This window comes from Manacus vitellinus, unplaced genomic scaffold (assembly GCF_001715985.3).
Source record: "Manacus vitellinus isolate BGI_N305 unplaced genomic scaffold, ASM171598v3 scaffold_6_pilon, whole genome shotgun sequence".
NCBI classification, from domain to species: domain Eukaryota; kingdom Metazoa; phylum Chordata; class Aves; order Passeriformes; family Pipridae; genus Manacus; species Manacus vitellinus.
The window spans coordinates 25,257,920-25,282,335 of record NW_021940750.1 but is presented as its reverse complement, the minus strand read 5'-3'; the positions used below and the strand labels follow the sequence as shown (position 1 = coordinate 25,282,335).

The following is a 24,416-nucleotide window of genomic DNA, read 5'->3' as shown; positions in this document are numbered from 1 at the left end:
GTAATGTCATCACTGAGACATCAGATCCCTAAATGACAAGAGCCGCAGAGGCTCGAGTAAGAGCATTCTTTATGGCTAGAAATGTGCAAAATCTGGGCTTTTCCACAACGTCTGCAGGACATCAGCAACGGCATCTTCTGGTGCCTCATTCCTCCTTTGGGCACACGAAGCATCTCCTCTGTAACACACTGTCAGCACACTGAGAGCTCCCCATTATGAATTTTATAGGACAATCAAGCTGATTATCGAGCTCCTGAATACTTTCCTCTGAGCCGAATGCTTGTATGCTGGAGTCTGTGGGACCACTCTGGCTATCCCCCCGGAAACTTTGGGCGTGTGGCACCAGCTCAGCTGCTCACGCTTTGTTGCGGCTGCCCCACAGCGCGCCCCTGAAGGCGTAAAACAGAAAGGCTCCTTCAGCCCCTTGTATGTTAAACTCCACTTTCAGGATCGCTCTCTGGGGTCCTGTTGACGCAGCTGAGGCCAACCGGGATTCCCCGGGAAGGGCAGCCGGGCCGCGCCTCTGCGGGACTGGCGCGGGCCCAGGGCCGCTCCCTGCCGCTTCCCCCACGGCGATCAAAGGTCCTTCTCACAGCGCGCTGGAATGTGCTCCTTCAAAGCGCCGACTTGTGCCGACTCTTCAAAGGATTTGGTGGCAGCCTGAGAACAGGGCAGAACCAGGAAACTGGCTCCGAGGCGCTGGCGAGGGCCTAGGAATGAGAGTGGCACTGGAAAAGGCCATTCCTCACCCAGGACAAGTACCTAGCCCTGTCAGAAGCCCCGAAAATGAGGGTCAGAGGCTCCGTAAAACAGGGTCAGCTGCGCTTTGCCCCACCCGCGCCCGGTCACTCCGGACTGAACGCAATTCCCGGTATGCTCCCACATAAACCCCTCCTCGCCTCACAGCCATCGGCTTTCCCACGCCCAAGATGGCTCCGCGATAGCTTCACTCGCCGCTCAAGGCCAGTTCCAGCATGGCAGTGCGCGCCTCTCCAGCCTTGCCCTTTGTCGAAATGGCGACTGTTGACTTCAGCTGGGGAGGGGTTGTCCGTCAAAGCTGAAGCGTCTTCCCCTCCCTCCGCTTTTCCCTGGAGCAAGATGGCGGCGCGGGAGCTGACGCCCCGCCCCGTGGTGGTGCCAGGCGGTGTGGTCACGTGACGCGCGTTGCCGGGCAGTGCCGAGGCGCTGCAGGAGCGGGGCGGGAGCGGAGCTGAGTCGGGATTGGGGTTGGGACTGGGATGGGGAGCATGGTTCTGCTGTGGGGTGCGATCCTGCTCGGCTGCAGCTGCGGCCTGGGACCCCCCAGGGTCGTTGCCGCTCCGCTGCTGACGGCCACCTACGTGCTGGACGATGCGGACGGGCTGGGCAGGCAATTCGACGGGATCGGGGCTGTGAGCGGCGGCGGGGTGAGCGGCGCCCCCGGGGCTGCGGTGCTGGCAGCGCTAGTGCCCTCCTCGGGGCCACAGGGGACAGGGGCTGGACGTTCCGTCCCATGGGAATGTGTGGTGGCTTCGGCGGGGCCTGGGCCGGGAAGGGGGGATTCTGGAGGGGAGCCGTGAGGGCTGGGGGATGTGAGGACACACACGCGACGTGATGGGGCTCGGAGGAGGAGGTCTGGAGGGCTGAGGGGAGCGGTGCGGGCAGTGGTCCTGCCTGCGAGGAGAGCTGGAGTCGCGCTCCGCTTCGCCCCAGCCCTCCAGTTTTTTTTAGGGTTGGCAGGGGCTTTTTGGGGTTCCGAGGGGCAGCCATGTCCCGGGTGCCAGTAGAGGAGAGCTAAGCCAGGATGGGCTTTTCTGTAGAGGGTCTTCGTAGCTCCTCGTCTCTGCGTCTTAAAATGCTGGAAGAGCCAACGGCCGGTCGTCGTCTCTCCTGTGGTCCAGTCAGCACAGCCGTGAAATCCCTGGAGTTTTTACTCACTCATGGACCTGCTGAGATGCTTTCCTTGCCCTCCTGCCTCTGTGCCTCCTGTTGCCTTTGATATACGGTGAACCGAAGCAGGGAGAAATGATACCGGGAGGGAGCTGCGTTTTCGTGCCATAAGCCTGTGTGGTCTCTGTTTCTCTGTTCTCTGGACTCTCTTTGCGGTGAATTGCAGGTAACAGAGTACAAGGCAATTGCAATCTGCGAAACCAGAAATGCACAGTTGAAGGATTAGAAACACGTAGGAGCTTAGCTGAGTTCCTGGTGCTATAATTATTTTTGTAGGTTTGTTAGCCATGTGAAAGTCCTAGACTGAAAAACTGGGACATACTTAAGCATTTGAGTTGGGTTTTCATATTTTCATGTTTTCTTTCCATTTTAGGCCACGTCTAGACTCCTGGTGAACTACCAAGAACCTTACCGCTCCCAGATTTTAGATTACCTGTTCAGGGTAAAGTTGGTTTCACTGTTACAGTAATGTTTAATTTCATGCAGAATTTGTGATTGTGTAGTGTTGGAACCCCAACTATAGTATATTTAATGCTACCTGAAATTAGACAATATCCTATCTTATAAAGAATCTTCTTTAATGTTGATTGTTACCAGAACCTTAAATTTTGACAACCAGGATTTTGTTCAAGAGTCCGTTTGTTCAAACATGAAAATTCCTTTCATGTTTTCAAAATATGTTTTAAAAATACATTTTCAAAAATGTATTAAACATACATTGATCATCCATGGGAAATCATCCATGAGAAATTATTTTTATGGCTAAAATGAGGATTTTAGCTGTTCTTAGTGATGACAGGAAGTGGGTCTTTGAGGCAGTTTTGCAGCCTGCATGCAGTCTGCATGATTTTAGTAGCTTATCTATTCCAAACTAGTCTCAAATATAACTGCAGTTACTCTAGAAGGTGTGTAAATATTACTGGTTTGTAAGCTGCCTTAGTTAGCAAGTGTAACCTGTGCAGTTCCTCAACTTATTATAAGGCAAGATTATTGCACTGGACGTTAATAGCTTGTTTTGCTTTTGGCACTGTAAGTTACTCTGCTGGAAGAGGATGTCATGTCACTTTCAAGTAATGCAATCCAGATGGCTGGAGGGGAATAATTTACTGTGTAGTTTAAAGAATTAAAGTGTAGAGTAAGGCATAATGTGTGACTGAGCAATCAAACCCTATGTTTTTTGGAGACTGAAGCTGTGTGTTACTAATACAAGTTTTCTGAAGGAATCAATAGGCACGTGATAAAAGAAAATCTAGTTGAGAGATTATGATTTTCAAAGAATTTTTGACATGTTCTTTCACCAAAGCCTCTTAAGCTGTTATACTGTGGAGGGAGTATACCTTTCCTTATTCTCCTTGCCTTTTAATGTCAGTCAACTTTTGTGATGGGAATGGGAGAACAAAAGTATTAGAAGTTTAAAATCAGAAATCTTGGGAAGATAAATGGTAAATTGGAAAAATGTACTTTTTATTTCAAAGCAAGTAAAAAAATCCAAAACTTGTAAGCCAAACAAACTACTGTCTATGCAACTTATTTTTTTACTCAAAATGTGTTGTGATGTCTTACAACATTCTTTTAGATACCAGAATTATATTTGGGTAATTCCATGGAGGAGGCCAGTGGTTATTAAAATAATGATTAATCATAACTTCTGGCTTGAGCAACTCTTAAGCCACTAATGGCTGGAAGAACATACTAGGAGTAGGGTCACCTATATGAGCTTGAATTTTATATTTGTTTCCACCAGTCAGATGCCAGGGGAGGGGGATAATGGATTAGGTGGGTTTTCCATTGTGGTGGGTTTTTTCCCCTCACTTGCCTTTGTGCATCTGGTTAGCAGATTATTTCTGACCTGTATGTATGTTCTGTCACATAAGCAGGATAACCCTTTACACCAAAGAATAAATTATTTACAGAGACATTAACTTCAATAATTTGATTTTAAAAGGAAGCAAATTTAACTTCTAATAACACTGAAATACTGTTGTGTTCCTCATGTAGCCCACATCCTACTTGAAGAGTGGTTCAGTATTTGCTTGAGCATAACCAATTTAAAATCTGCACAGTTGTGGAGGTGTGTTGTTAACAGTGCAAGAGTCAATGAAACCTGTTAAAGACCAGTGTACTATTTACACTGCTCGATTTTCTTTTGAAGCAGAACTCTATGTATCTCTCATTGCATTTATAATAGGTGTTTAAAAAAGAAGTGTTACATTTTTAGCATACTCAGAATTGTATCCTTACTTAACACATTCTTCTTAACAGCAGGATTCTCTTTGGTTTTGTCTCTCTTTTTTTCTAGCCTAATTTTGGTGCTTCTTTACATATTCTCAAAGTAGAGATTGGAGGTGATGGGCAGTCAACAGGTATGGATTTTGCGTGAGCAACGTTTAACTTCTTGTTTCAGTGTTGCTGTAAGTAACATGTCCTGCACACATCAGTTTAGCTGAGACATGGAAATGCAGTCTGTAGTTGTACTGAAGTTGCAAAAAACCAATGTATCTGCTAACTTGTAAAGAGAGATTTATACTAACCTTATGGAGACAGGTCTCACTATCATATGGTTAATGGGTTGCATTCTAGAGCAAATGAGTTCTTTCCAACCCCCCAGTAGCTTTCTGCATTGCAGCACATTTCTCAAACACCAGTTTTGCAATACTTAGAAGCATGAAAATGCAAAGACAGCTGGTCAGAAGCAATGACATTTCTTTGGTTTAATGAGCTGCTACATTTCACTGGAGTGGCATTGGCTGACAGTCGCTACTATTTTTTTCTTTTTTTTTGCCTGAGCAGAATTGCAAATGAAAACGTCTTGGTGAAATTTGCCTAGCCGACTACATTCACGTATAAGAGAAACTGTTTAGTAACTGGTTGTAATCAGAAGCTGAGAAGCAGTGATGACAGTTCTTATCTTTCTTCTCTTTTCCTTTTTTTTATCTTTCCCCAAAGTAAGTCTGACCGCATCAAGAACAGACTTAAACCAGACACAGCTGGTAAACAGAAAGTACAGAATCTGGTTTTGTGACATTATATATATATTTATTTGTAATGCCTGTGTTTGTATAATTAGATACTGGTTTTTGTTCTTTGGTTTACTTTCTTTTACAAAAATTAACATGATGAAAAGTACTATACTGGATTTAAAAGCTCAGTATTTGTTAATGAGTTGCTGGTGAGAGGAGAAAGGAGATGTCTTCTGGCAGAAGTCGAAATTTGGAATTTAATTATTCTGTGTTACTAAGGTAAAAATATCAATCCTATTTTTTGTAATGAAATGTCCTGTTTAAGCAGGCTTCATTAGAAAAAAAGTCTCATTAAAAGAGGTCTCTGCATATATTTTAGCATAAATAATTGTTGCAGTTGTGTACACAAGTTATAACTTGACTTTTGTGTATGATGGCTTCCCTTGCAACACTGATTCTTTTGCACCTTTCTAGTTTGTTTACCTTTGCCTGAGGAAAATCAGTATATAGTGTTCAATTCCAAAAACTCTTCCTGCAGTCACTGAACACCATGGAAATTATAAACTGCATCTTTTACTCTAAAAATAAAAACTCCCTATTTCCTATGATTGAAACATTTCATTGTAGTTCCTTTCTTTTTTCTCCCTGGATTTACCTTGCCCAGAATAAACAAACTATAACCTTCTTTTGTTTGTTTTTTTGGTTTAGAAATAAGCTGCTTGTTTAATTTTTTTAATCACATCTGATGATAAAAGCAGGCAGAGTCCCTTAAAAATCAAAAATATTAAATTTATGCTAAGTTAATATGCTAATAACAGAGGGTGGCAAGTCTTGCATTTTCCCTCCACTCTTCGTTTTGCTCTGAAATACATACCAAAGAACTTGTGAACCATGTCAGAGATATGTACTTGCATACTATGGCAGTGAGCAATACAGCAAACTTTGCCATGTGTAACAGCTTATGACACAGAGGATAATTGTGAGCTACCTGTCTCTTTCCTTCCTAGATGGTACTGAACCCTCCCATATGCACTATGAAAATGATGAGAACTACTTCCGGGGCTATGAATGGTGGCTGATGAAAGAAGCTAAAAAGAGGAACCCCGACATTAAACTGATTGGTAAATTGCTTCAAGCTTTAAGATTTAAATGCTTTTTTATTCCTCTGACTAAATTACCTATCTCTCACACTTAATTAACATACTCATTTTAATGGGCAGATATTTTGATGTTGCAGCAAAGTGGAATCTCTAATTTATTAAGCTTGCCTTGATGCTTCACTTACTTACCATGTTCCACTTTGTTACAGTAGCACAATATCCTTATGTTGCACTACTGTAACAAGAAGCATAGGGAAAAAATGTCTAATAATTTGCTTGTATCAACTAACATTAATGCTTAGAATGTATCACAGCAATGAACATGGATGGTTTATCGTGAGAGATGAATTTCTGAATAATAGAGTAGAAAAATTGGGAGGGATAAAATAAAGCTACTGGAAGTATAAATCTGTAAATCTTATACACACTTCATTCAATTATATGTTCTTATTACAAACTGATCACCCCCCCCACTCTAGTGGTTCTGGTCTGCTGCTTTGTGTTACGTATGTAGTTGAGTTGTAAGAGGAGCTTCTTATCTTCCTGTTTTGATCGTGAGTTGTGTATGTGCTGTGACAACACAGGTGTAGAACCCTAGATTGTGTTTTCGAAATACAAAATGTATTTCACACAAAACAATGAAAGAAGAGGTAAGAAATGTGTCAGTTAAAAGGTGTCTAATGCCCCGGTCTTCCAGGGGTCAGGCTTTACCATATCCAGCCACAGAGCATGACTTGGTGCAGGATTTGTCAGTCAGGTTCTGTTAAGCTTACTATCTATGACTAATTGTGACTATTGATAACAACCCTCTTCCCTCAGATCAAGCTCTCAACAAAGGAAGCAGGGTTTACCTTTAAATTAGCCTATGGTATCTTGTACAAGTCAGCTGAAAACTTAGCAGCATCTGGTTAGGTTAATTTGTTTTTCTTCCTTACTACAAGATCTACTAAACAGCTGAGACTTCGAAATTCTTTTTCATGATCCTAATCTTCCTTCTTCTATTATGATCCGATCATCACTTCTGAAATTCATATTCAGGAGATTAGCAACTTTTTATATTCAGTATTGATTCCTTGTCTTTAATTTTGTAAATTTTTATGCTAAAATCTTCAGATTTTTAAACCTATTAGGGCTAATACCATACAATTGAAGGATTTTATGTAGTCAGTCTAGTTGTTCTTTAGTAATGAAGGCTTTCTAGCTCAAAAAAACCCAAACAGCTATTAGAGCATACTCTCCAGTTAAATAAGTTATGTTTCATTCATTAAATAAGTTATGTTCCAGTTCTTCACTGGAACTAAGTGAATTTGAAGTGCATGTCTGCTTCTTCATTTTAGGTAAATTACACCTTGCTATTGAAACTTTCTGAGTAATGTAGACCAACCACTTGCCTTATTAATTTGTTTTTCCTCTCTTTCCAGGATTACCTTGGACATTTCCAAGATGGATAGGGAAGGGTGAAAACTGGCCCTATGACTATCCAGATGTCACTGCTTACTATATTGTTTCTTGGATATTAGGAGCAAAACAGTATCACGATTTGGACATTGATTATATTGGGGTCAGTAATGCAAAATCTGTATATTTTGTCTATCTTCATTCCTAAGATCTTGGTCTTGCCTCTCTATTTGTTGATTATTGGAGGAGGAGGATGGAAAGAGAATTTTTTTTTTTTTTAAATTGCAGTTTTATCTTGTTATTTTGCCAGGGAAAAGCAGGAATTGTTAGTTTACAATCTTTCTGCAGTGATGGCTGTTAAAGCAGAACCAGTGTCAAATGGCTCCGGCCTTCCCAATTCTAGAACAAAGTTGCCAGAGAATCTGAATGTTCTGAAATCTTTTCCTTTTGTCCCTTGCTTTTTCTGCTTGGGTTTCAGCAGTTACCAGCTAATGAAAAGCATTAGTTAAGACAGTTTGTGAAAGTCAGCTAACATGACTTCTTAGCATAAAATATGGTTGTTATTTTGCAGAAGAGCAATCCTCTACAACGTCTTCCATTTTTACCTGCATTATTTATAGTAGTTAAAGATGCATATCTTACAGTACATTGTAACTGCTATATTGTGCTACAGTGCAATATATGGAAGATAGTAAATGAATGTTTGAGGAAAAAATGTCATAATTTGGAAATGAGAAGGAGAAGCAGACAATCTGGAAAAACATTTTTCAAGTTCATTATTTGACCAAGAAAGTGTGTGGCTAAGATTCCTCTAAAATCAGTCCTGTACTTATTGAACACTTATTTTGGACTTTGAAGTGTTTTTATATGAGATAGTTTAACAGCAGAAAAGCTGAAAATCACTTCAGCAGTCCAGAACAAAGCTTCTAAAATTGTTCCCATCCCTTAAAAGAGATCTGACCTTTCTGCTGTAACGTGGGAAGGTGTACCTCATGTATATGTCCTCTGGAGTGCATCCCCCTTGATGTTCCTCACTTATTTCAGCTGGGTCAGTCTTGCACTGTGGGTAACACAGTGATGCTTCAGCAATTCAGTTGTGGAGACAGGGAGAACAAACTACTGTTACCTTTTTCTCTGTCCTACGCTCTTGGACTAGAAGGTAAGTTCTGCGCTCCATATATTTGAGTAATGCTTGACTTCTGTTTTGTTGCTTCATGGTACTTGGCCTTCAGAATTCTTTCCTTCTAAGAAAATGGAGTTTCTTCTTCTATAGGAAGTGTGGTGACATTGTATATTGTTCAATTTCTTTGGGGGTATAACCTGAAATACATGAAATCAGTGAGGTCTGTGAAGGCTCAGAAACCATCAAAACAATTTTAGTGCTGTTATGATTCTTCATTGTTAGCCTTTACCATTCTCTTTGTTTATAGCACTTGTTCTGTATTGCTCTTTATGATGAGATGAGCCTTTCAGTAAGTAACTTTTTTACTGGCTCATTTCAAAAGTCACATGTTAGCATTTATTGAAAGATCTGGAAATACCAAAATCAGTGGGGCTTATCCCATCTGCAGGAAACTGTCTGCTTGTACATGGTTGTGTAATCTAATCCTATGGGGGATACTTTCACCTTTACTGGTGAATGTGAGTCGGTGTTCCATGTTGCGGTTAAAAAAAAACCCAAAAGAAACAAGGTTTCTGCTTATACATTTTATAGGCTAGGAGATTTGCTAGAAAGGATTCCTTTCCTTTCCAAAATTCAAAAATGTATTCCTGCTTTTGAATTTTGAGCCGTGTTTAGCTTAAACACTCTTTCCATAAAAGTTGGAAAATTTAGAAATGAGCTCATTTTGTGTTTGTTTACTTAAACTATGCTAGATATCTTTTGTGTTTGAGTTTAATGTATTCCTGTGTAAATTAGAAAGAGCTGTAATCTTCATTGAATTGTTCAATATGTGACTTATTCTTACTCTCCTATGTCATTGTCTTGCAATAGGGCCCATTCATTAGGTCACGCTTTGAAGCCACAGTGTGTTTCTTGATGATTCCTAACAAACTGTAGACCAGTTGGTAACAGAGTCATGTGTAACACTGCTGCCATTGTAGAGCTCAAGCAGCTCTAGCACTCTTTTCAGCAAGAAGGCAATCAGGAGATCTTACAGAAAGATAAAAACCCAGCTATTATGAACTTCCATACAGAATTTTCCCCTGAAAAGCTGATAACAAAACCAACCAGAGCACTTTCCTCTAGCACACCGAAAACATGGAGTTGATTAATGGATTGTATAATCTCAGATATATATAAATAAAATCTTCCATTATGCATTAACTTATCCTGATTTTTCTAAATGGATTTTTACTTTTCCTTTATAGATATGGAATGAAAGGGCATTTAGTAGCAAATACATTAAGGTATGTATTTTTTTCTTATTTTTGTAAAGTGAAATGCTTGTCTTATCATATGCAAACAATTAGCTTTTCTGAATTTGCCTAGTAAAGAGACCCTAATTCTGCAACTACTTCACTTACTGAACTCTGTTTCTTGTAGCTGCACGCATGGAATGCTAAAATGATGAGATCTCTAGGTTGTAAAGCAAGTCAATGTATGCTAAGTGTTTAGGACTTTCACATTTTAATGGACACTTCAGTCAATGTGTCTGAAATCATACAAATTCGTATCATCTTCATACTGGCTTGGATATAGCTAGAAGTCCAAGATCTAGAATTACTTAAAATTCTGTAGCAAAGTTCTGAGGTTATAGTACCTTAAATATTGCTATAAACCTCCAGGTTCTTATTTTATGGAAAACATAGTAAATGCTCTGTGTTTTTAGCTGTGCAAAATTCAGTACCTTTTGTTCTAAAAGGTTGGAGGAACACAATATTTCACATAACCAGCCTCGAGTCTCTAACATTTCTCACTGCTGAATGCCCCCGCTACCCCCTGCCACGCTTTGAAAACTCTCTTCTGTTTGTTACATTATCTTGCAGTGAAATCTTAAGTACAAGCTTCTGGTTTCTTCCTTTCCTTGGTGTTGCTTCGAGGCTAAGAAGCAATAGAGTTACTTCTTCTTAAAAACAGATAAGACATAGAATGGCTTGACTTGGAAAGGACCTTAAGGATCATCTGGTTCCGACACCCCTGCCATAGGGAGGGACACCTTGCACTAGACCATGTTGCTCAAAACTCCATCCAGCCTGGCCTTGAACACTTCCAGAAATGATGCACCATTTCTCTGGGAAACCCGTTCCAGTGCCTCACCACACTTAAAGAATTTATTCCTTATACTGATCTAAACCTACCCTCTTTCAGTTTGAAGCCATTCCCCCTTGTTCTATCACTACATGCTCTTGTAGAAAAGTCCCTCTCCATCTTTCCTGTAGGCTCCCTTCAGGTACTGGAGGCTGCAGTTAGGTTGCCCTGAAGTCTTCTCTTTTCCAGGCTGAACAATCCCAACTCTGTGTCATGTCACCTGGAGGCTTTTTCCACTGTCTTGGCTTCCTAGTGTGGGGAGAAGGAATGTGGAGAACAAGCTGTCAAGTCTAGGTGCAGCATTCATTTGGAATGCTGTTGAATTGAGCTTTTGGCTTGTAGAGCTTAATATTTAGTTTAACATTTATTCTTAAAATCACCCAAATATTTACTGAAAAATTTTGGCCTGTTCTTCACTGTATGTTAACTGATAAAAGTTGGGTTTTTTTTAACACCTGTTTTACCATTCATTCTTTTAGGGTCACATGTCACCTATTCTCTAATCAGCATGATAATTCTATTTGCAATTTGCCATTTTGAAAAAGGTCAATTTACTGAAGTGTGCTGCTGCACATCAAACGTTTTCTGTTAACTAAGAGCTTATCTGTTATGTATTTATCTTAATTGTAAGAATTTATTTTAGTTAGTTCATCCACTGAGGCATTAGTTATGTTTCTTATTAAGTAGAAAAAAAAGAAAAAAGAAATGAGGATTCTAATGCTTATAAATTCTTGTTCAAGAAGATCCTGTTCCTCCAATTATATTTTTAAATACTACCATTTTAATGCTAGAATTTAAGGAGTATCTGTTCATAAACATGAGTACTTCGTGTGGGGGAACTGTTCTGCATTGTGGAATGCATTTTGAGTGTCTGCAGTTCTGTGTCCTTAGTACTTACCTTTCAACTTGGAAGTTCTGCAACTGTTCCAGTCATTTTGTTCTTCTGAATTATCTCTATGGTTAGGCAATATTTCCCAGTGTCTAGCTATCTAGAAAGCTTTAAAGTGTGGCGGCCTTCTAGCTTTATGAATTTTTCTTCTGGTAAACTTTGTGTTTCAAAGGCTTCAAACAGCTGAACAGAACTTCATTGCTACTTCTCTTCTTCTTAGTAAGTTTTATGTCCTTTAGATCTAGGCTTTTATTGTCATCAACACTTGGACTTTTATTTCTGTCTGTATTTGACTATATGAAAAATGGAGATTCTCCCTATTCTTCTTCTTCTATTGCTAGAGGGCTATTATGAGAAATTATTTAAGGATTCATACTTATTGATCTTTGAGTGGTTGGAAAAATCTTTCTTTTTTTCTTCAATAAAATGGGCTGTGAGAAGAGTGTTTAGGTGCTCTTCACTTGAACAGGACAGGTGTTAGGCAAAGATTTCTGTTCCTATAGAAAACTGCATGGTTACAAGGTCTTTTCTGTTTTAAAACTTCAGTCTCCATTTTCTCAATATACTTTTTTGGGGATCAGGTTAACTTTCACTTTTTTCACTTGTGGAGGTATGTCCACTGCCACATCCAGCCAGTCGTTATTTTTAGATCAACTTTATATGACTGACTTTATGATAAATCCATTACTTACGTGTAATGAATTGCATGCATGCATGGAGTCAGTATGTTGAGAGTGTCCAAGTGGAGTATATGTATGCACATGGGGTGTCAAAAGTAATCCAAGTGATGAGAAGCCCCTTTTTGTGTAATGACTGTCTGAATATCATAGATAACCCTTCAGCTTTAAAAATACTTACCATTAACTTCGTCTTAGTTGTCATTTGAGAAGTGAGAACTTAACTTATCCATCTTGGTCTGAAGATAAATGCTTTCACTCCTGACTTCTACAGTTCTTAAATTGTTTTCAGTCTTAAATTTTCATGTTGCCTTACTGATGAAGGCTGTACTTTAAGTGGTGTTGTCTGTTACTAAGGTGCTTCGACATTCTTTGGACAGACTGGGTCTAATGAACATTGGCATCATCGCTGCGGATGGAGATTGGAACGTTTCAAAGGAGATGCTAGTTGATCCCTATCTTAATGATGCTATTGAGGTAGTCGGGTAAGTGTGGGAGAAGGGAGGCATTTTAAACATGGCTTATTGCTTCCTCTCTTTAACTAAGTTTTCATCTCCATTTTCAAGAGTCATATATTCTTACTTCATACTTCCTAGCCGTTCCCATTTTTTTCATCATCATGTACAGTGGTGATGGATTATTCTTTCTTGTCTTCTTCTCTTTCAGTTTAGTGCATGTGTAAGCTGACCTTACCACTCTTCCATTATTTCTTTCAAGTATCCATTTAGGAACTGTGTTTTAGGCTTCTTAGCAATAGTGAATGACAGGAAACTTCTAACTAACTTGCATGTGCATCCTCAAAGCTAGAAAAACTTCAGACTGAATTCTTGGTCTTCAATTGGTTTTAATTTCAGGTAAACTTGAACTTTCACAGTGGAACTTATCACCCTGGGACTTCCTGTGCTTGTGGTATTCCCTGGTACATGTTTGTGATTTTTCTGGTCATATCTTAAATCTAGAATTTTCTGTTTTGTTGCTTATATCTGATAACAGATAGTATTAAAAGTGCACACAGAGACAGTAAAATAGAAGTAAAAACAAACATCCAAACTTTGTAAACTAATACAACCTATCTCAATTTTGGCAGCTAGGAATGCCCACTGTTGCAGTTTTGGCAAATACCAACTCGATTGTTTGCCTTCACTCTTGTTCCATAATACAGTTTCTTACTACCTTGCTTCTGTCAACTGGCTTGACACTTATTCTGCTGCTCCTGCTTTCTTTGTAATCTCTGGTTTCTCAAAACTATAAATAGTTTTTTAAAAATTACATGTCCCAAGTGGAAATGAGCTATATCTGTATAAATTGCTCACTTGTGTTACGTTTGTTAACTTATCCATGTTCTTAACCTTACTGTGATAAAAACATTTTTGTGGTCACTAGTGTACCAGTTATCCTCTGTATGTAAGGAAGTGTGATATGCTCATCTTTGTTTAAATTAATGCATGATTCAAGGGTTATAGTCAGTTAAGCAGGGATTTTATAAAGAAACTACTTTCATATGTGTTGAGCTTGTAAACACGGATCACCTGGAAGTGGCTGCCAGAGAAATACAAATTATAATGTCAGCATTGAGTAACTCCTTTGTTTTAAAAATTTAGAACTTTCCCAGGTTAGGCAAGACTTGCACCTCAGGAAGTTATAGTGCATTAGGAAATGTTTTACTAATGATTTCCATGCCAATACAACTTTCAGAATGAATGCACTGAGTGTGTATGGTTCTTATTTCTTTAAGAGCTTGACAGAATCAAGGCTAGGAGTACCTGTTTCTGCTTGTGCCTTTAGAACCACAGATGTGTTTTAGTTGTTCTTTAAGATGAAAGTTCTTTTTGTAAGAGGTTTTTCTTGAATGTCACAGAGATTTTTCCCCAACTCTCCCTGCCACTGCTGATCACAGAAAAGGAACAGTTAGGTTTTCCTGTGCAGTGGTGTTATCTGTCAAGAAACTAAGGGTAGTACAAAACGAGAACACCATGTTTCTGAGCCAGTGCTGATTTTAAGATACCAGCTATCAGAGTTCTTGCTGACCTAGTGACAGATAATAATATTTAGGCATCTGTCCTTCAAATGCTAAGGTTCATGAAGTTGCTAGAAGTCAGCTGTATCTGTATGTCTCTTAGATAACCATGTCTAGTTGTTTGCAAAATCTGCTATTCAGTCTGTTTTCCTAAATAGCCTTAAATTCCTTCCTCAGAAATCCTTTTCTGTATATTCTTCTGTAATCTCTTTCCAGGTATAACCTCTCAGTGACTTTTTCCTAGTTCCTTTTAGTGTGGAATGGAGACCTGGGTTTAAATTTCTATATTGTCTTATTTAGAAATTATCAACAGAATTGAAGCAATTGCTTTGGCATCCATCCACAAAAAGTAACTGCCCTTTCCCTCTCTTTTGTGTTTCCTTTAATTTTCAGTTTTCCTTTTTGTTTGTTGTTGTTGTTGTTGTTTTTTGCATCAGGTAATTTTTACCTTGATACCGTTGCTCCCTGTGGAGCTTTAGCCCTGCCTAAAATACCATTTGTAGTCTGATGGATATCTAAGGTAAATTTTAAGGTAAATGGGATGTGGGGAGAATCAGAAGGCTGGAAGTGAGAATTCATGAGTGAAGTTAGACAGCTTAACAGAAAAAGCAAAAGCTGTGTCTGCAAGCAAAGCAAAATGTAAACTTCCAGAATTTTATTAAAGACGTCAAACAGGATTGTTCCTAATATAAGCCAGTAATCTGCTCCCTGACTGCACTTTTCTATCTACCTAGTTGGAAGGTTTTGCTGAAGTCAAGGTATATGACATCCACTGATTTCACTTTGCCCACACAGGTGATCATCTTGTTGTAGGAAGCAAACATCTTTGTCAGACATGATTTGCCCTTGGTAAATCCATGCTGCTGTTCCCAGTTGTCCTCCTACCCTTCTAGTGCTTTGACATGGCTTCCAGGAAGACTTGCTCTGTGACCTTCCTGGAGGCTGTGGCTAGATTGATGGCACTGTAGTTTTCCAGATCCTTCTTCTTGAAGATGGACATTAAAACTCTTTGTCTCTAGTCATCAGGAACCTTCCCTAATTGCTTAATAGGTTAGCCTTTTTATGTATAAGTCTGAAAACCAAATACTGCCTTATTCTAAAACAAGATGTAATGAAAAGTACAACACATAAGTATACTGTTGGTAATGTTATTAGTAGTAACATTGTGTTCAGCTGAAGTTATTAAAACTTTGGGGGAGGAAATCTTGATGTTTCAGGCTGCTCAGACTGCACATAACCTAGTTCGTATTCTAATCTGTGAAAAAAAAATATTGCAGCACTTCTTTCTGCAGGTAGTGTGCCCTGTAAGAGAAGATTGTATCTGGTAGAAATATACAGAATTATTTGGAGATAGTTGGGCATTTGATGTTACCTGAATTTACAAGTACAGCAAATGCTGTTTAGGGGACCTCTGCGTCATTAGTACATCATTAGATTTGGTGTTACATGGCATTTTAGATTTGTTTCATTGACTTTCAAGGTCTTAAAATGTCTCTAGGGAAGTGTGAAGTAGTTGCAATTTTAAAGCTTGACATACAACACAGTTGAGTAATAAGGTGTGTACATGTCTGGGGTTTTTCTTGTTTCTTTCGTTGTTTGTGTTTAGGAAGAGCTCAGCTCAATTCTGTTGTTTCACTGTTAAATTGAAATAGCCGATTAACAGGAAAAATAGGGGGAATCAACTCCTGTTCTTAATTGAATGTTTACTGTGCTTTTGCAAGGTTTATACATTATAATTCAGTTGTCCTTGCCTCGTATGTGGTCCTTGTAGCTTAACAATCAGCATTGTAACATCTAAGTGCCTGATCTGCCAATAGAGTATCTTGCATGAAATGTGATATAATTTGTATTTATCTGTAGTTTTGTGTCTGTAAGAAAAGAACAACCAAATGTTTTTAATTTTTCCTGTTTTCATGTACTTTAGGGTTTGGTATGGTAGAGGAAGAAGGTGTCCTTCTTTGAAGGCACTTTGTGCTTGACAGTCTAGTACATTTTGTTTCTTGTAATAGTTGTCTAGGTTGCAAAAACAAGAATCGAAACATAATTTTTTTTTTTAGCTATGTTCAAATAGTGCTGAAGAAGATGCTGCCTTTCCCAATTAAGGTGTTAACAATTTGAAAAACATTTTTTTTATTTGTCCCTTCTCTCTGTTCTTTGCTCTCCTTTTTTTTTCCAAGCTGTTGAGGTACACATTGGATAAGCGTGGTCTGGAGCAGGTGAGGATCATAGCCAGCGATAGACTGTGGGAGCCCATTTCCTTTGTCTTGCTGATTGACTCTGAGCTACATGGAGTGGTCGATGTGATTGGGTAGGGGGTTCTCTCTTTTTCTTTCTCGGTGGTTTGTTTATAGTCTGTCTTCATCTCGTTTATAACAAACACAGTCAAACCTTTAATTCTCTGTACTCTTACCTGCAAGGAAAGGATTGATTGTATAATCTTTCTTACTAACCCACATCAAATCACACGACTGTTGTCCTGGCAACAGCCTCAACTCTTTTGTTGAATCGTGAGTCCTCTATTGTATTGAAGATTCCTATTGGCTGTGAATGTACTTTTGATGAACTGAAGGTTTTTTGGACAACCCTGTTTATTCTGGGGAGTTTTTTGGTTACTGTAGTTGGTATGCAAAAAGCGCTTTAGCTTTACAGCTTTGTATACAGCCTTGTATTACTGACTTCACTGGTCTGTTACTCAAATGGTTGTGATCCAGAAGTGCATTTGGGCTGTGATTCTTCTTTGAGTTACAATAATGTCTTGATTCTTAGTTTCCATTTTGTTTTGATGAGAAAGTTGTTTTTGGAAAGCATGCAACCAGCTGACTTGTTTTACTACTTCTGGACTTTGTCATATGATGCTAATATCGTGCTAGTAGACTAAATTTGGCACTGATTACTGACTTGGTGGCTGAATGGAAATGTGTGTAAGACTTGCTCATTAACTTTTCAATTTACAGTAGCTATAAATTTTAATTACTAGGTGCCATAAACTTGCCTGACCCAATCAAGTGCTTCAAATGTGGCAGTTCCTTGCTTCAAGTGGGGTGTTTTTCATCCTTCTTCTGACCCATAGGAGGTGTAGAAATGAAGACCTTTTCTCTAAATACAGATAGGCAGGCAGTGTCATTTACCTCTGCAATCAATCCTTCCCCCTATTCTGAACATGAACACTATCCTGGCAGTTTTTTGCAGGTGGAATCTTGGATCATGTGTGGATTACTTACTGTCTAAGTAAGCTGTAGTTACTTAACTCTTTACAAGTGTAAGTTTTACATCCCTACTCTGATTCAGTCTTAACAGGTAGATTAAATAATCTCTTATGTATTTCAGCTTTTATTTGGCAGCGTTGTTAACACATAATATTAAACACCTTTTCAGGATATGGAGTGTGAAAACTCTGCCTTGTTTTTGCAAGCTCTGCACTTTATGCCACTACAAAAACCTTTGCTTGGTACTGAGGTAATACTTATGTTTCCAAGCCAAAGGGGAAATATTCAGCAATTTGTAGAGCAGAGAAGAATGGAGCTAAAATCTCTACTATCGGTTACATTCCCATTAGTGAAGCTAGGTATGAAGGACTACACTGGCCCATTGTCCAGTAGAGGGAAAAGAATGGAAAAAAAACCCCTAACAGTCAGCCTAGAAAGTGGTGTTTCTTGTGTCCCTGCCATGAATGTATCAATATGTCAAGTTTCAGGCTAATAGTAAAGGAAGTATTTATGCTTTCCTTTCCAGTGCTGATAATTTCATTTTAGTGTATGTACTTAGTGTCTTCAATCAATATGCTAAGTATTTTTTGCAAGTGATTTAAAAAGGTTTTATTTCAGTCAGACAAATCTCGCACAGTGAATCAGTGTTGTGATTGAACGTAATCAATAGTCTCCAGTAGGAGAAAGCATCTCTCCTCATACTAAGGAAGATCTTGAAAAGAAAATTAACTTTCATTATATGTTTCAACTACTTTCAATTTACACCTCTGTAACTTCTGTAGTCCAACTAGCATGCTTTTTTGAAACCTGAGTTTATTAAAAAAATTAGCTAAGTTCATATTTAGGTCCGAAGACATTCATACAGTTAAGTTCTTAGAATAATGCCTAGTACTGTATCTTATTGTTGATTTTACAATTATTTATGGTTTTGTTTAAGATCGTATGAGTTAACATGTCTTTTCTCTGTTTAGCAGACTAGTTAGGAAAATCTTCAAGCTCAGTTTCAGGATAGAGCTTTGCTTTAACAAGCTGTGGAAATGGTACAGCATCTTTAAATCTAAGTTTACTTATATGCTGTCATATATCAGAAGAAATATTCTTCTACTGATGCAAATACGATAAGCTCTGGAATGTTATGACTCTACCTTGGTCCATTTTCTTCTATTCCACTTGTAGTATTCCAAAGATATTTTGTTTCTCATTTTCAGTTTGAAGGAGATGAATCATTGCTGCTATATGTACTTCCAAACATTGACTTTTCTCTTTGTACTAAGTACTCTTTCTTTTTAAAATGTTATGTAGGGCTCACTATCCTGGGACAAAAACAGTGCAAAATGCCATATTAACTGAGAAGAAACTGTGGTCTTCAGAAGATTACAGTACTTTCAATGATGAAGTAGGTGCAGGCTGCTGGGCTCGGATCCTGAACCAAAACTATGTAAATGGAAACATGACCTCGTAAGTGTTGTGCACTATTGCTCACTTTCACAACTTGGTGTGTAAGAATTATTTAAAGTACTATATAAGACATCTATCTGCTATGGTAAGAAAGCAGGTAAACTGAAACTTGCTCTGCTGTCAGCCTGAATTCAAAGTGAAGTCTGCTGTCCTTAATTCTTTCTGGAGTAGAAGTTCCACAGGTTTTAGTGTATTCTTAGTTACTGTTCCACAGCATCCAATGGTTTATGCAGCTAATTTCAGATACCTTTGAGACTGATAATAATTATTAAAAAGAGAATGTTTTTAAGAAGAACTATCCACATGAAAAACTTTGGAGAAAAATATCCATAATGCTAATTTGTCTGTATTTTTCTTAAGGTCTTGATCAAGTTATTTGTCTTCAGTCAAAAGTAATATGTATGGATGTAATTATCTAATTTTGCCATTCAATTTCTTCCCTCAGAATCCATTCTAAAACACACTGTAGTCGTTAATTTACTGTTCTGCACATTTTCTTTCCAAACTGAAAACTGGAAGAAAGCTGTTCTCTTTACTGGGAAATTACATAACTCCCAGTTTTAGAAGAGAATACCACCATGCACAACAATAAACAATTAATCAAAAAAACTCCAACCAAATAACACCCCAACAAAAAGCTATAAATTTTCCCAACAAAATTTCTTGCCTTCAAAACAGGAAAAAAATGCAAACAAATGGAGTCTTTAACCCTCAATACATATTTCGTTTAATATGCAGTTTTTTATGATGATATAGCCAGGGAATGCATCACAAGTTTTGGAAGAAGCTCTCAACACTGCAAGCTGATTTGCTTTATTTTTCTCTCCTGTGTTTTTTTTTTTTTTCCCTTTAGCTGGAAAGATATTCTCCCTACCCCCATCCCCCAAATTATTTTCATTGTATGCTGGAGAAAAAAGAGGAATGGATTATTGTACTAAGTTCATATAATACTATCCATATGAATGGAGCCAACTGCACAGCTGACACCTGTTTTTCTTCCAGAACAATCGCATGGAACTTAGTGGCTAGTTATTATGAAGAGTTGCCCTTTGGTCGGTGTGGGCTAATGACAGCACAAGAGCCATGGAGTGGCCACTATAAAGTTGAAGCTCCTATCTGGATTACAGGTAAAAACTTTGCAGTTAAAATTTCGGTGATGTGACACCGAGCATCACTGTACTTTCTGAGGCTTTCATTTCTTTAGTGTTTTTATGTGTATTATTTTTTTTTTGTACCAAATTAAGGCAGATTTGTGAAAAGTTTTGTGAATACTTTAAAAAGGGAGAAAAAAATGCTCCTTTCAATAGAAAACAAAAAGATCTAATATCTTAATAGTTGACCTTTAGATGTAGCAGAAATGAATAAGCTACTGCCTTTATAGCCATTACTATTACAATATTTTGATCTGAAGTGCCTATAAGGGTTAGTGTGCTTTCATATTTTCTTCCCCTCTTCTATTTTTAACCTTTGAGGAGTATCAATTTCATTTGATACTTCTCAATTTGAGAAAATGGAACAAAGAACCTCTGTATTCTTACCCTGCTTGAGATTCTTGGCTTGTGTAAATCAGCATTTCCTTAAGCTTGAGGAAAGCGAAGTATGTTCACGTAGTGTCTATCTATGGACACGTGGATTCACTGGCTACTCTGTAGTCCTTCTGTATGTAATGTTTGTTCACTAGAGCAAGTAGGATTTGCAGTGCCATGAGTGAGGTACAAAACAAATACTTTTTGTTCTTATGCTGGTTACCTATATATGTAAAAGCATTAAACCAAAAATGGCCGTACTGTCCCATGAACAGTTCGGAACAGCTGAGCAGTTGTTCCTTTGTCCATGTTGCTCAGGATTTTCAGGATCTGGGTCATATTTTCTCCTTTATGCTGAAAACCGTACTTATCTCTCATGGAGATGCCCATCTATGCTTTCTCTGGCTCAAATGTTTACTTTATTTAAAGAAAAAAAAAGATTTGTGAAAATCTAAACTGTGATGAATTTTCAAATTGCATGTATGTGAGTACCTTATATAGTGGTGTAATAGCTTGTTCTTCCTGTCTAAATAACCTCTATCATTTTAACTGTTTTTTCTGCCAGAGAGTTGGTGTTTTAAATTGTGCCTTAGTATAGTTCTTTAATCTTTCTTCTTGTATAGGTAGAATTTATTATGGAAGTTCTATTACTTTCTTCCCCAAATCAGGTTTTTATTGTGTAAGCATGTATGAGAGAAATTTAATTAAGACTGAAAATGGTACTATTTTTTATTAAGTCTTACTGTATTCTGATTTTTATTCATATTGTCTCAGCACACACAACACAATTTACTCAGCCAGGCTGGTCATACTTGCAAGTGGATGGACACTTAGAAGGAGGTGGCAGTTTTGTAGCTCTGACAGATGGTCTAGGGAACCTTACCATCATCATTGAAACTATGGTATGTGCATCAGCAATTCCAATGAACTAGGAAAGATAATGTTTTGTTATGAAGGACCTGTCTTGATTTTATGTAGTTCAGAATCTGTGAATGTCCTTTGATTCTGGTAGCTTTGTTAGTGAGTCCACTAGAGGGCCTTTTTTCTACGTGAGGTTTTGAATAGCTAATTGAGTCTTCCTGAAGACCAGTATATATGTCTTCTTTATCTTTTTATCACAAATTAGCTTTAATTTGATTACACACTCTGGGAGGAAGTTTAATCATGTGCTTTTTTAAAATCAGTATTAAAAATAACATTATTAAAGTAGTATAATTGTAGTTATTATGTTAACAGTGAAATAAATGAGTGCTTTTTTAATTTCAATTCTATGCTGCATGTTTTTCCTATGGGTTGCCTTGTGATGCATTCCAGTAATTAATGTTCCTTCTGTTAAATTTATTTTTTTCTTCAGACTCATAATCACTCTCAGTGTATCAGGCCTCCACTACCTAATTTCAGTGTCACACCTCAGAGAGCAACTTTCTACCTCAAAGGATCATTTGTAAGTAGATCTTGAATACGCTTGAACAATCTTGTAAAATGAACTACTATTCATAATCAAATACATGCAAGACAGTACCACAGGTTAGCAAGAAATTAACAGCCTCCAATACCAGAGACTGTGCACACCTGGCAAAGTTTTAAGCATTCGAATTCTGCTTTTACCAGGAGATGCAATGTCATGACTGAAATTGTAGAATTGTTACCTCCCAGTCTTATCACCTGTATATTGAAGAAGAAATTCCCCAGAAGAGACATGCAGCTGGAGTTTTCTTTAGAATTTATTCCAATGCTGGGTGCTCTGACTATGCTGATGGAGTTTATCTGGCCAGCATGGCCATCAGCTCCTTTCCAGGGGAATAACTGGTTGATTTTATGCTGTAGGTTATGTTGTTGCATCCTGTGAAAATTCTGAGAATCTCCCAGTTGTTGGTTTGTTTATTCTCTTTTTTAATCTTGCTAAACTAAATTTCACTCTGAAATGTGAACAATACTTTCACTATAAACTGGAGTGAATCTTTGTTAATTGATTTGGATGATTCCTTCTCAGAAGTTGACAGAGTTTACTTATTCAGAATTTGGTTTTTGATGACATTGGTTTTCTTTACAAGGAGACAGCTTGGACAGTACTTTTGGCAATAAAATGATTTGCTTAGGAAAAGCAAGCTCTAGGTTGCTTGCTTATATCCCTAATTTTAGGGATTAGGTATGATTAAAATTTGTAGCTAATGTTATTGATATGTCATAGTATTGCAGAATTTCGGAGATCTGTAAGCAAAATACTTTGCTCAAAAATGGATATCAAAGGACCAGTAACTAAATTAAAGGTCTCGTTAAAGTGAAATTAGCGGGAGATTATTTCAGTCTAGTTACTCCTATCAAAGGGGTACCATTGTTGGTAAAAGAGAAGCTAAAGATTATGTTGTGTGATTGCAATGCTTTCTGTCTTTAAAAACAAGATTGCTGCATGTTAGGACATTATTGATGTATAATTGATAAAAGTATAAGGCATATGTAATGACTAGCTGAGCGGAGTCGCAGTCTCTAATGTGATCATTTAACAGCTTTAAAATAACAAAAATTAGACACCCATAGAGGACTGATACTTCTGAAGGTGAATATTCAAGGTTGTTTATTTTGCTGCTGTTGTGTTAAATTGTATATTGTGTTTTGTTGTAGTTTATGGTGGAAACCCTTCAAGTGTGGCATTCTAGACTTGGTTTTGACTCTGGAAACTCGAGTCTTTTTCAGCGACTCCGCCCTGTAAAGGTGAGCTGATCAGTTGTAATTACAGTCTCTCTTCAATTTCAGGTGCATCTTCCCCCTTTGCTGAAACTCCTTGACTTTTATGCTTAAGATGCATATTTAGGGCACATTTCATTAAGGCCTTTTGGTTACAATTTTACCAGTTGTATACAACCTTTCTTGGAGGTAATAAAGAATTTGGGGGAAAGGAGTTTTCAAAATAGCCTGGAGATATTAAATGCTGAGGCAAGAAGACAGGACGTTTGCCTTAAAGCAGGACTTTAGAGGATCTTCTTTAATTTGAGAATTTGAGTATTTAGTCATTTAGTTGTTTAATTTTTGCAGCTTGAGCTTTCTTCAATTCTAGGTGTGGAGGGGAAGATTTTCTTTAGATCTAGATGTGGATGAAGTCTACACTTTAACCACACTCAAGACAGGACATAAATGCATTTACCCAGAGCCGCCTCCACCTCATCCCTTTCCTTCAAATTACAAAGATGATTTTAATATACGTAAGTCAGAATTCTGTTATCCAAAAGTTTTATTCACACACAGGTACAACCATAATGTAGAAAGGCAGTAAGTTATGCTACATGAAGTAGTCTGAGGTCTGTTTCGTTGTTTTGGTTTTTTTTTGGGGGGGGGGTTGGTTTGTTTGTTTTGGTTTTTTGGTGTGTTTTTGTTTTTTTTTTAATTTATTTTATTTTTTTATTTATATCTGTTTCTCCAACAACTTACACCTGTACACTTCACTTCAAATCAGGTGTATTTTACTCTGTGTCTTAACTGGATGTTCACTAGCAGTTCTGAAATTCTTGATGCAAATGGTATAGCTCATAATTATAGTGAACTATTTTTTTGGAAGGGAGGTAGGGAAGAAGGCAATTTACTTTGTTCGTGTGTTTGCGAAAACTGATGTCTACTTAAAAACTTCAATTTCGGAGACTATGCTTTCATATGGCAGGTCAAAATTCTGAAGAAAATTTTCAGGGGAAATTTCTGAAAACAAGAGTATTTAGAAGAAAAATAATGTTTTGGAGTTGATATGTATTTTATTTTCTGAACAGGTAATCCACCTTTCAGTGAAGCCCCAAATTTTGCAGATCAGACAGGTGTCTTTGAATACTTTGTAAATGCTTCTGACCCAGGAGATCATGTGTTCACACTCCGCCAGGTGGTGGTTCAGCGGCCCATCACTTGGGTTTCTGATGCAGACCAGACCATCAGTATCATAGGAAATTTTCAGTGGTATGTAAATACTATTTTCTAGAGACGTTTGGGGAAATGTCCTCCTTACCAGTGTGAGTTAGGATCAGTT

General features: G+C 38.1%; 1 protein-coding gene across 2 annotated transcripts in view; it reads left to right on the top strand.

Moving 5' to 3' along the window:
• Positions 1 to 1,201: 1,201 nt before the first annotated feature.
• Positions 1,202 to 24,416, top strand: part of GALC (galactosylceramidase) — a 33,281-nt gene continuing 10,066 nt past the window's right edge. The window contains exons 1-14 of one of the 2 annotated variants that reach the window (XM_018082924.2): positions 1,202 to 1,406; positions 2,303 to 2,371; positions 4,229 to 4,292; positions 5,897 to 6,010; positions 7,411 to 7,550; positions 9,758 to 9,796; positions 16,398 to 16,528; positions 18,729 to 18,884; positions 19,887 to 20,011; positions 21,185 to 21,312; positions 21,765 to 21,854; positions 23,033 to 23,122; positions 23,466 to 23,610; positions 24,166 to 24,346. In XM_018082924.2, coding sequence (XP_017938413.1) covers positions 1,239 to 1,406; positions 2,303 to 2,371; positions 4,229 to 4,292; positions 5,897 to 6,010; positions 7,411 to 7,550; positions 9,758 to 9,796; positions 16,398 to 16,528; positions 18,729 to 18,884; positions 19,887 to 20,011; positions 21,185 to 21,312; positions 21,765 to 21,854; positions 23,033 to 23,122; positions 23,466 to 23,610; positions 24,166 to 24,346 — 1,640 coding nt within the window. In that variant the 5' untranslated portion in view covers positions 1,202 to 1,238. Of the gene's footprint in view, positions 1,407 to 2,302; positions 2,372 to 4,228; positions 4,293 to 5,896; positions 6,011 to 7,410; positions 7,551 to 9,757; positions 9,797 to 12,560; positions 12,689 to 16,397; positions 16,529 to 18,728; positions 18,885 to 19,886; positions 20,012 to 21,184; positions 21,313 to 21,764; positions 21,855 to 23,032; positions 23,123 to 23,465; positions 23,611 to 24,165; positions 24,347 to 24,416 lie in introns of both variants that reach the window. The other variant, XM_018082925.2, reaches the window with a different exon arrangement.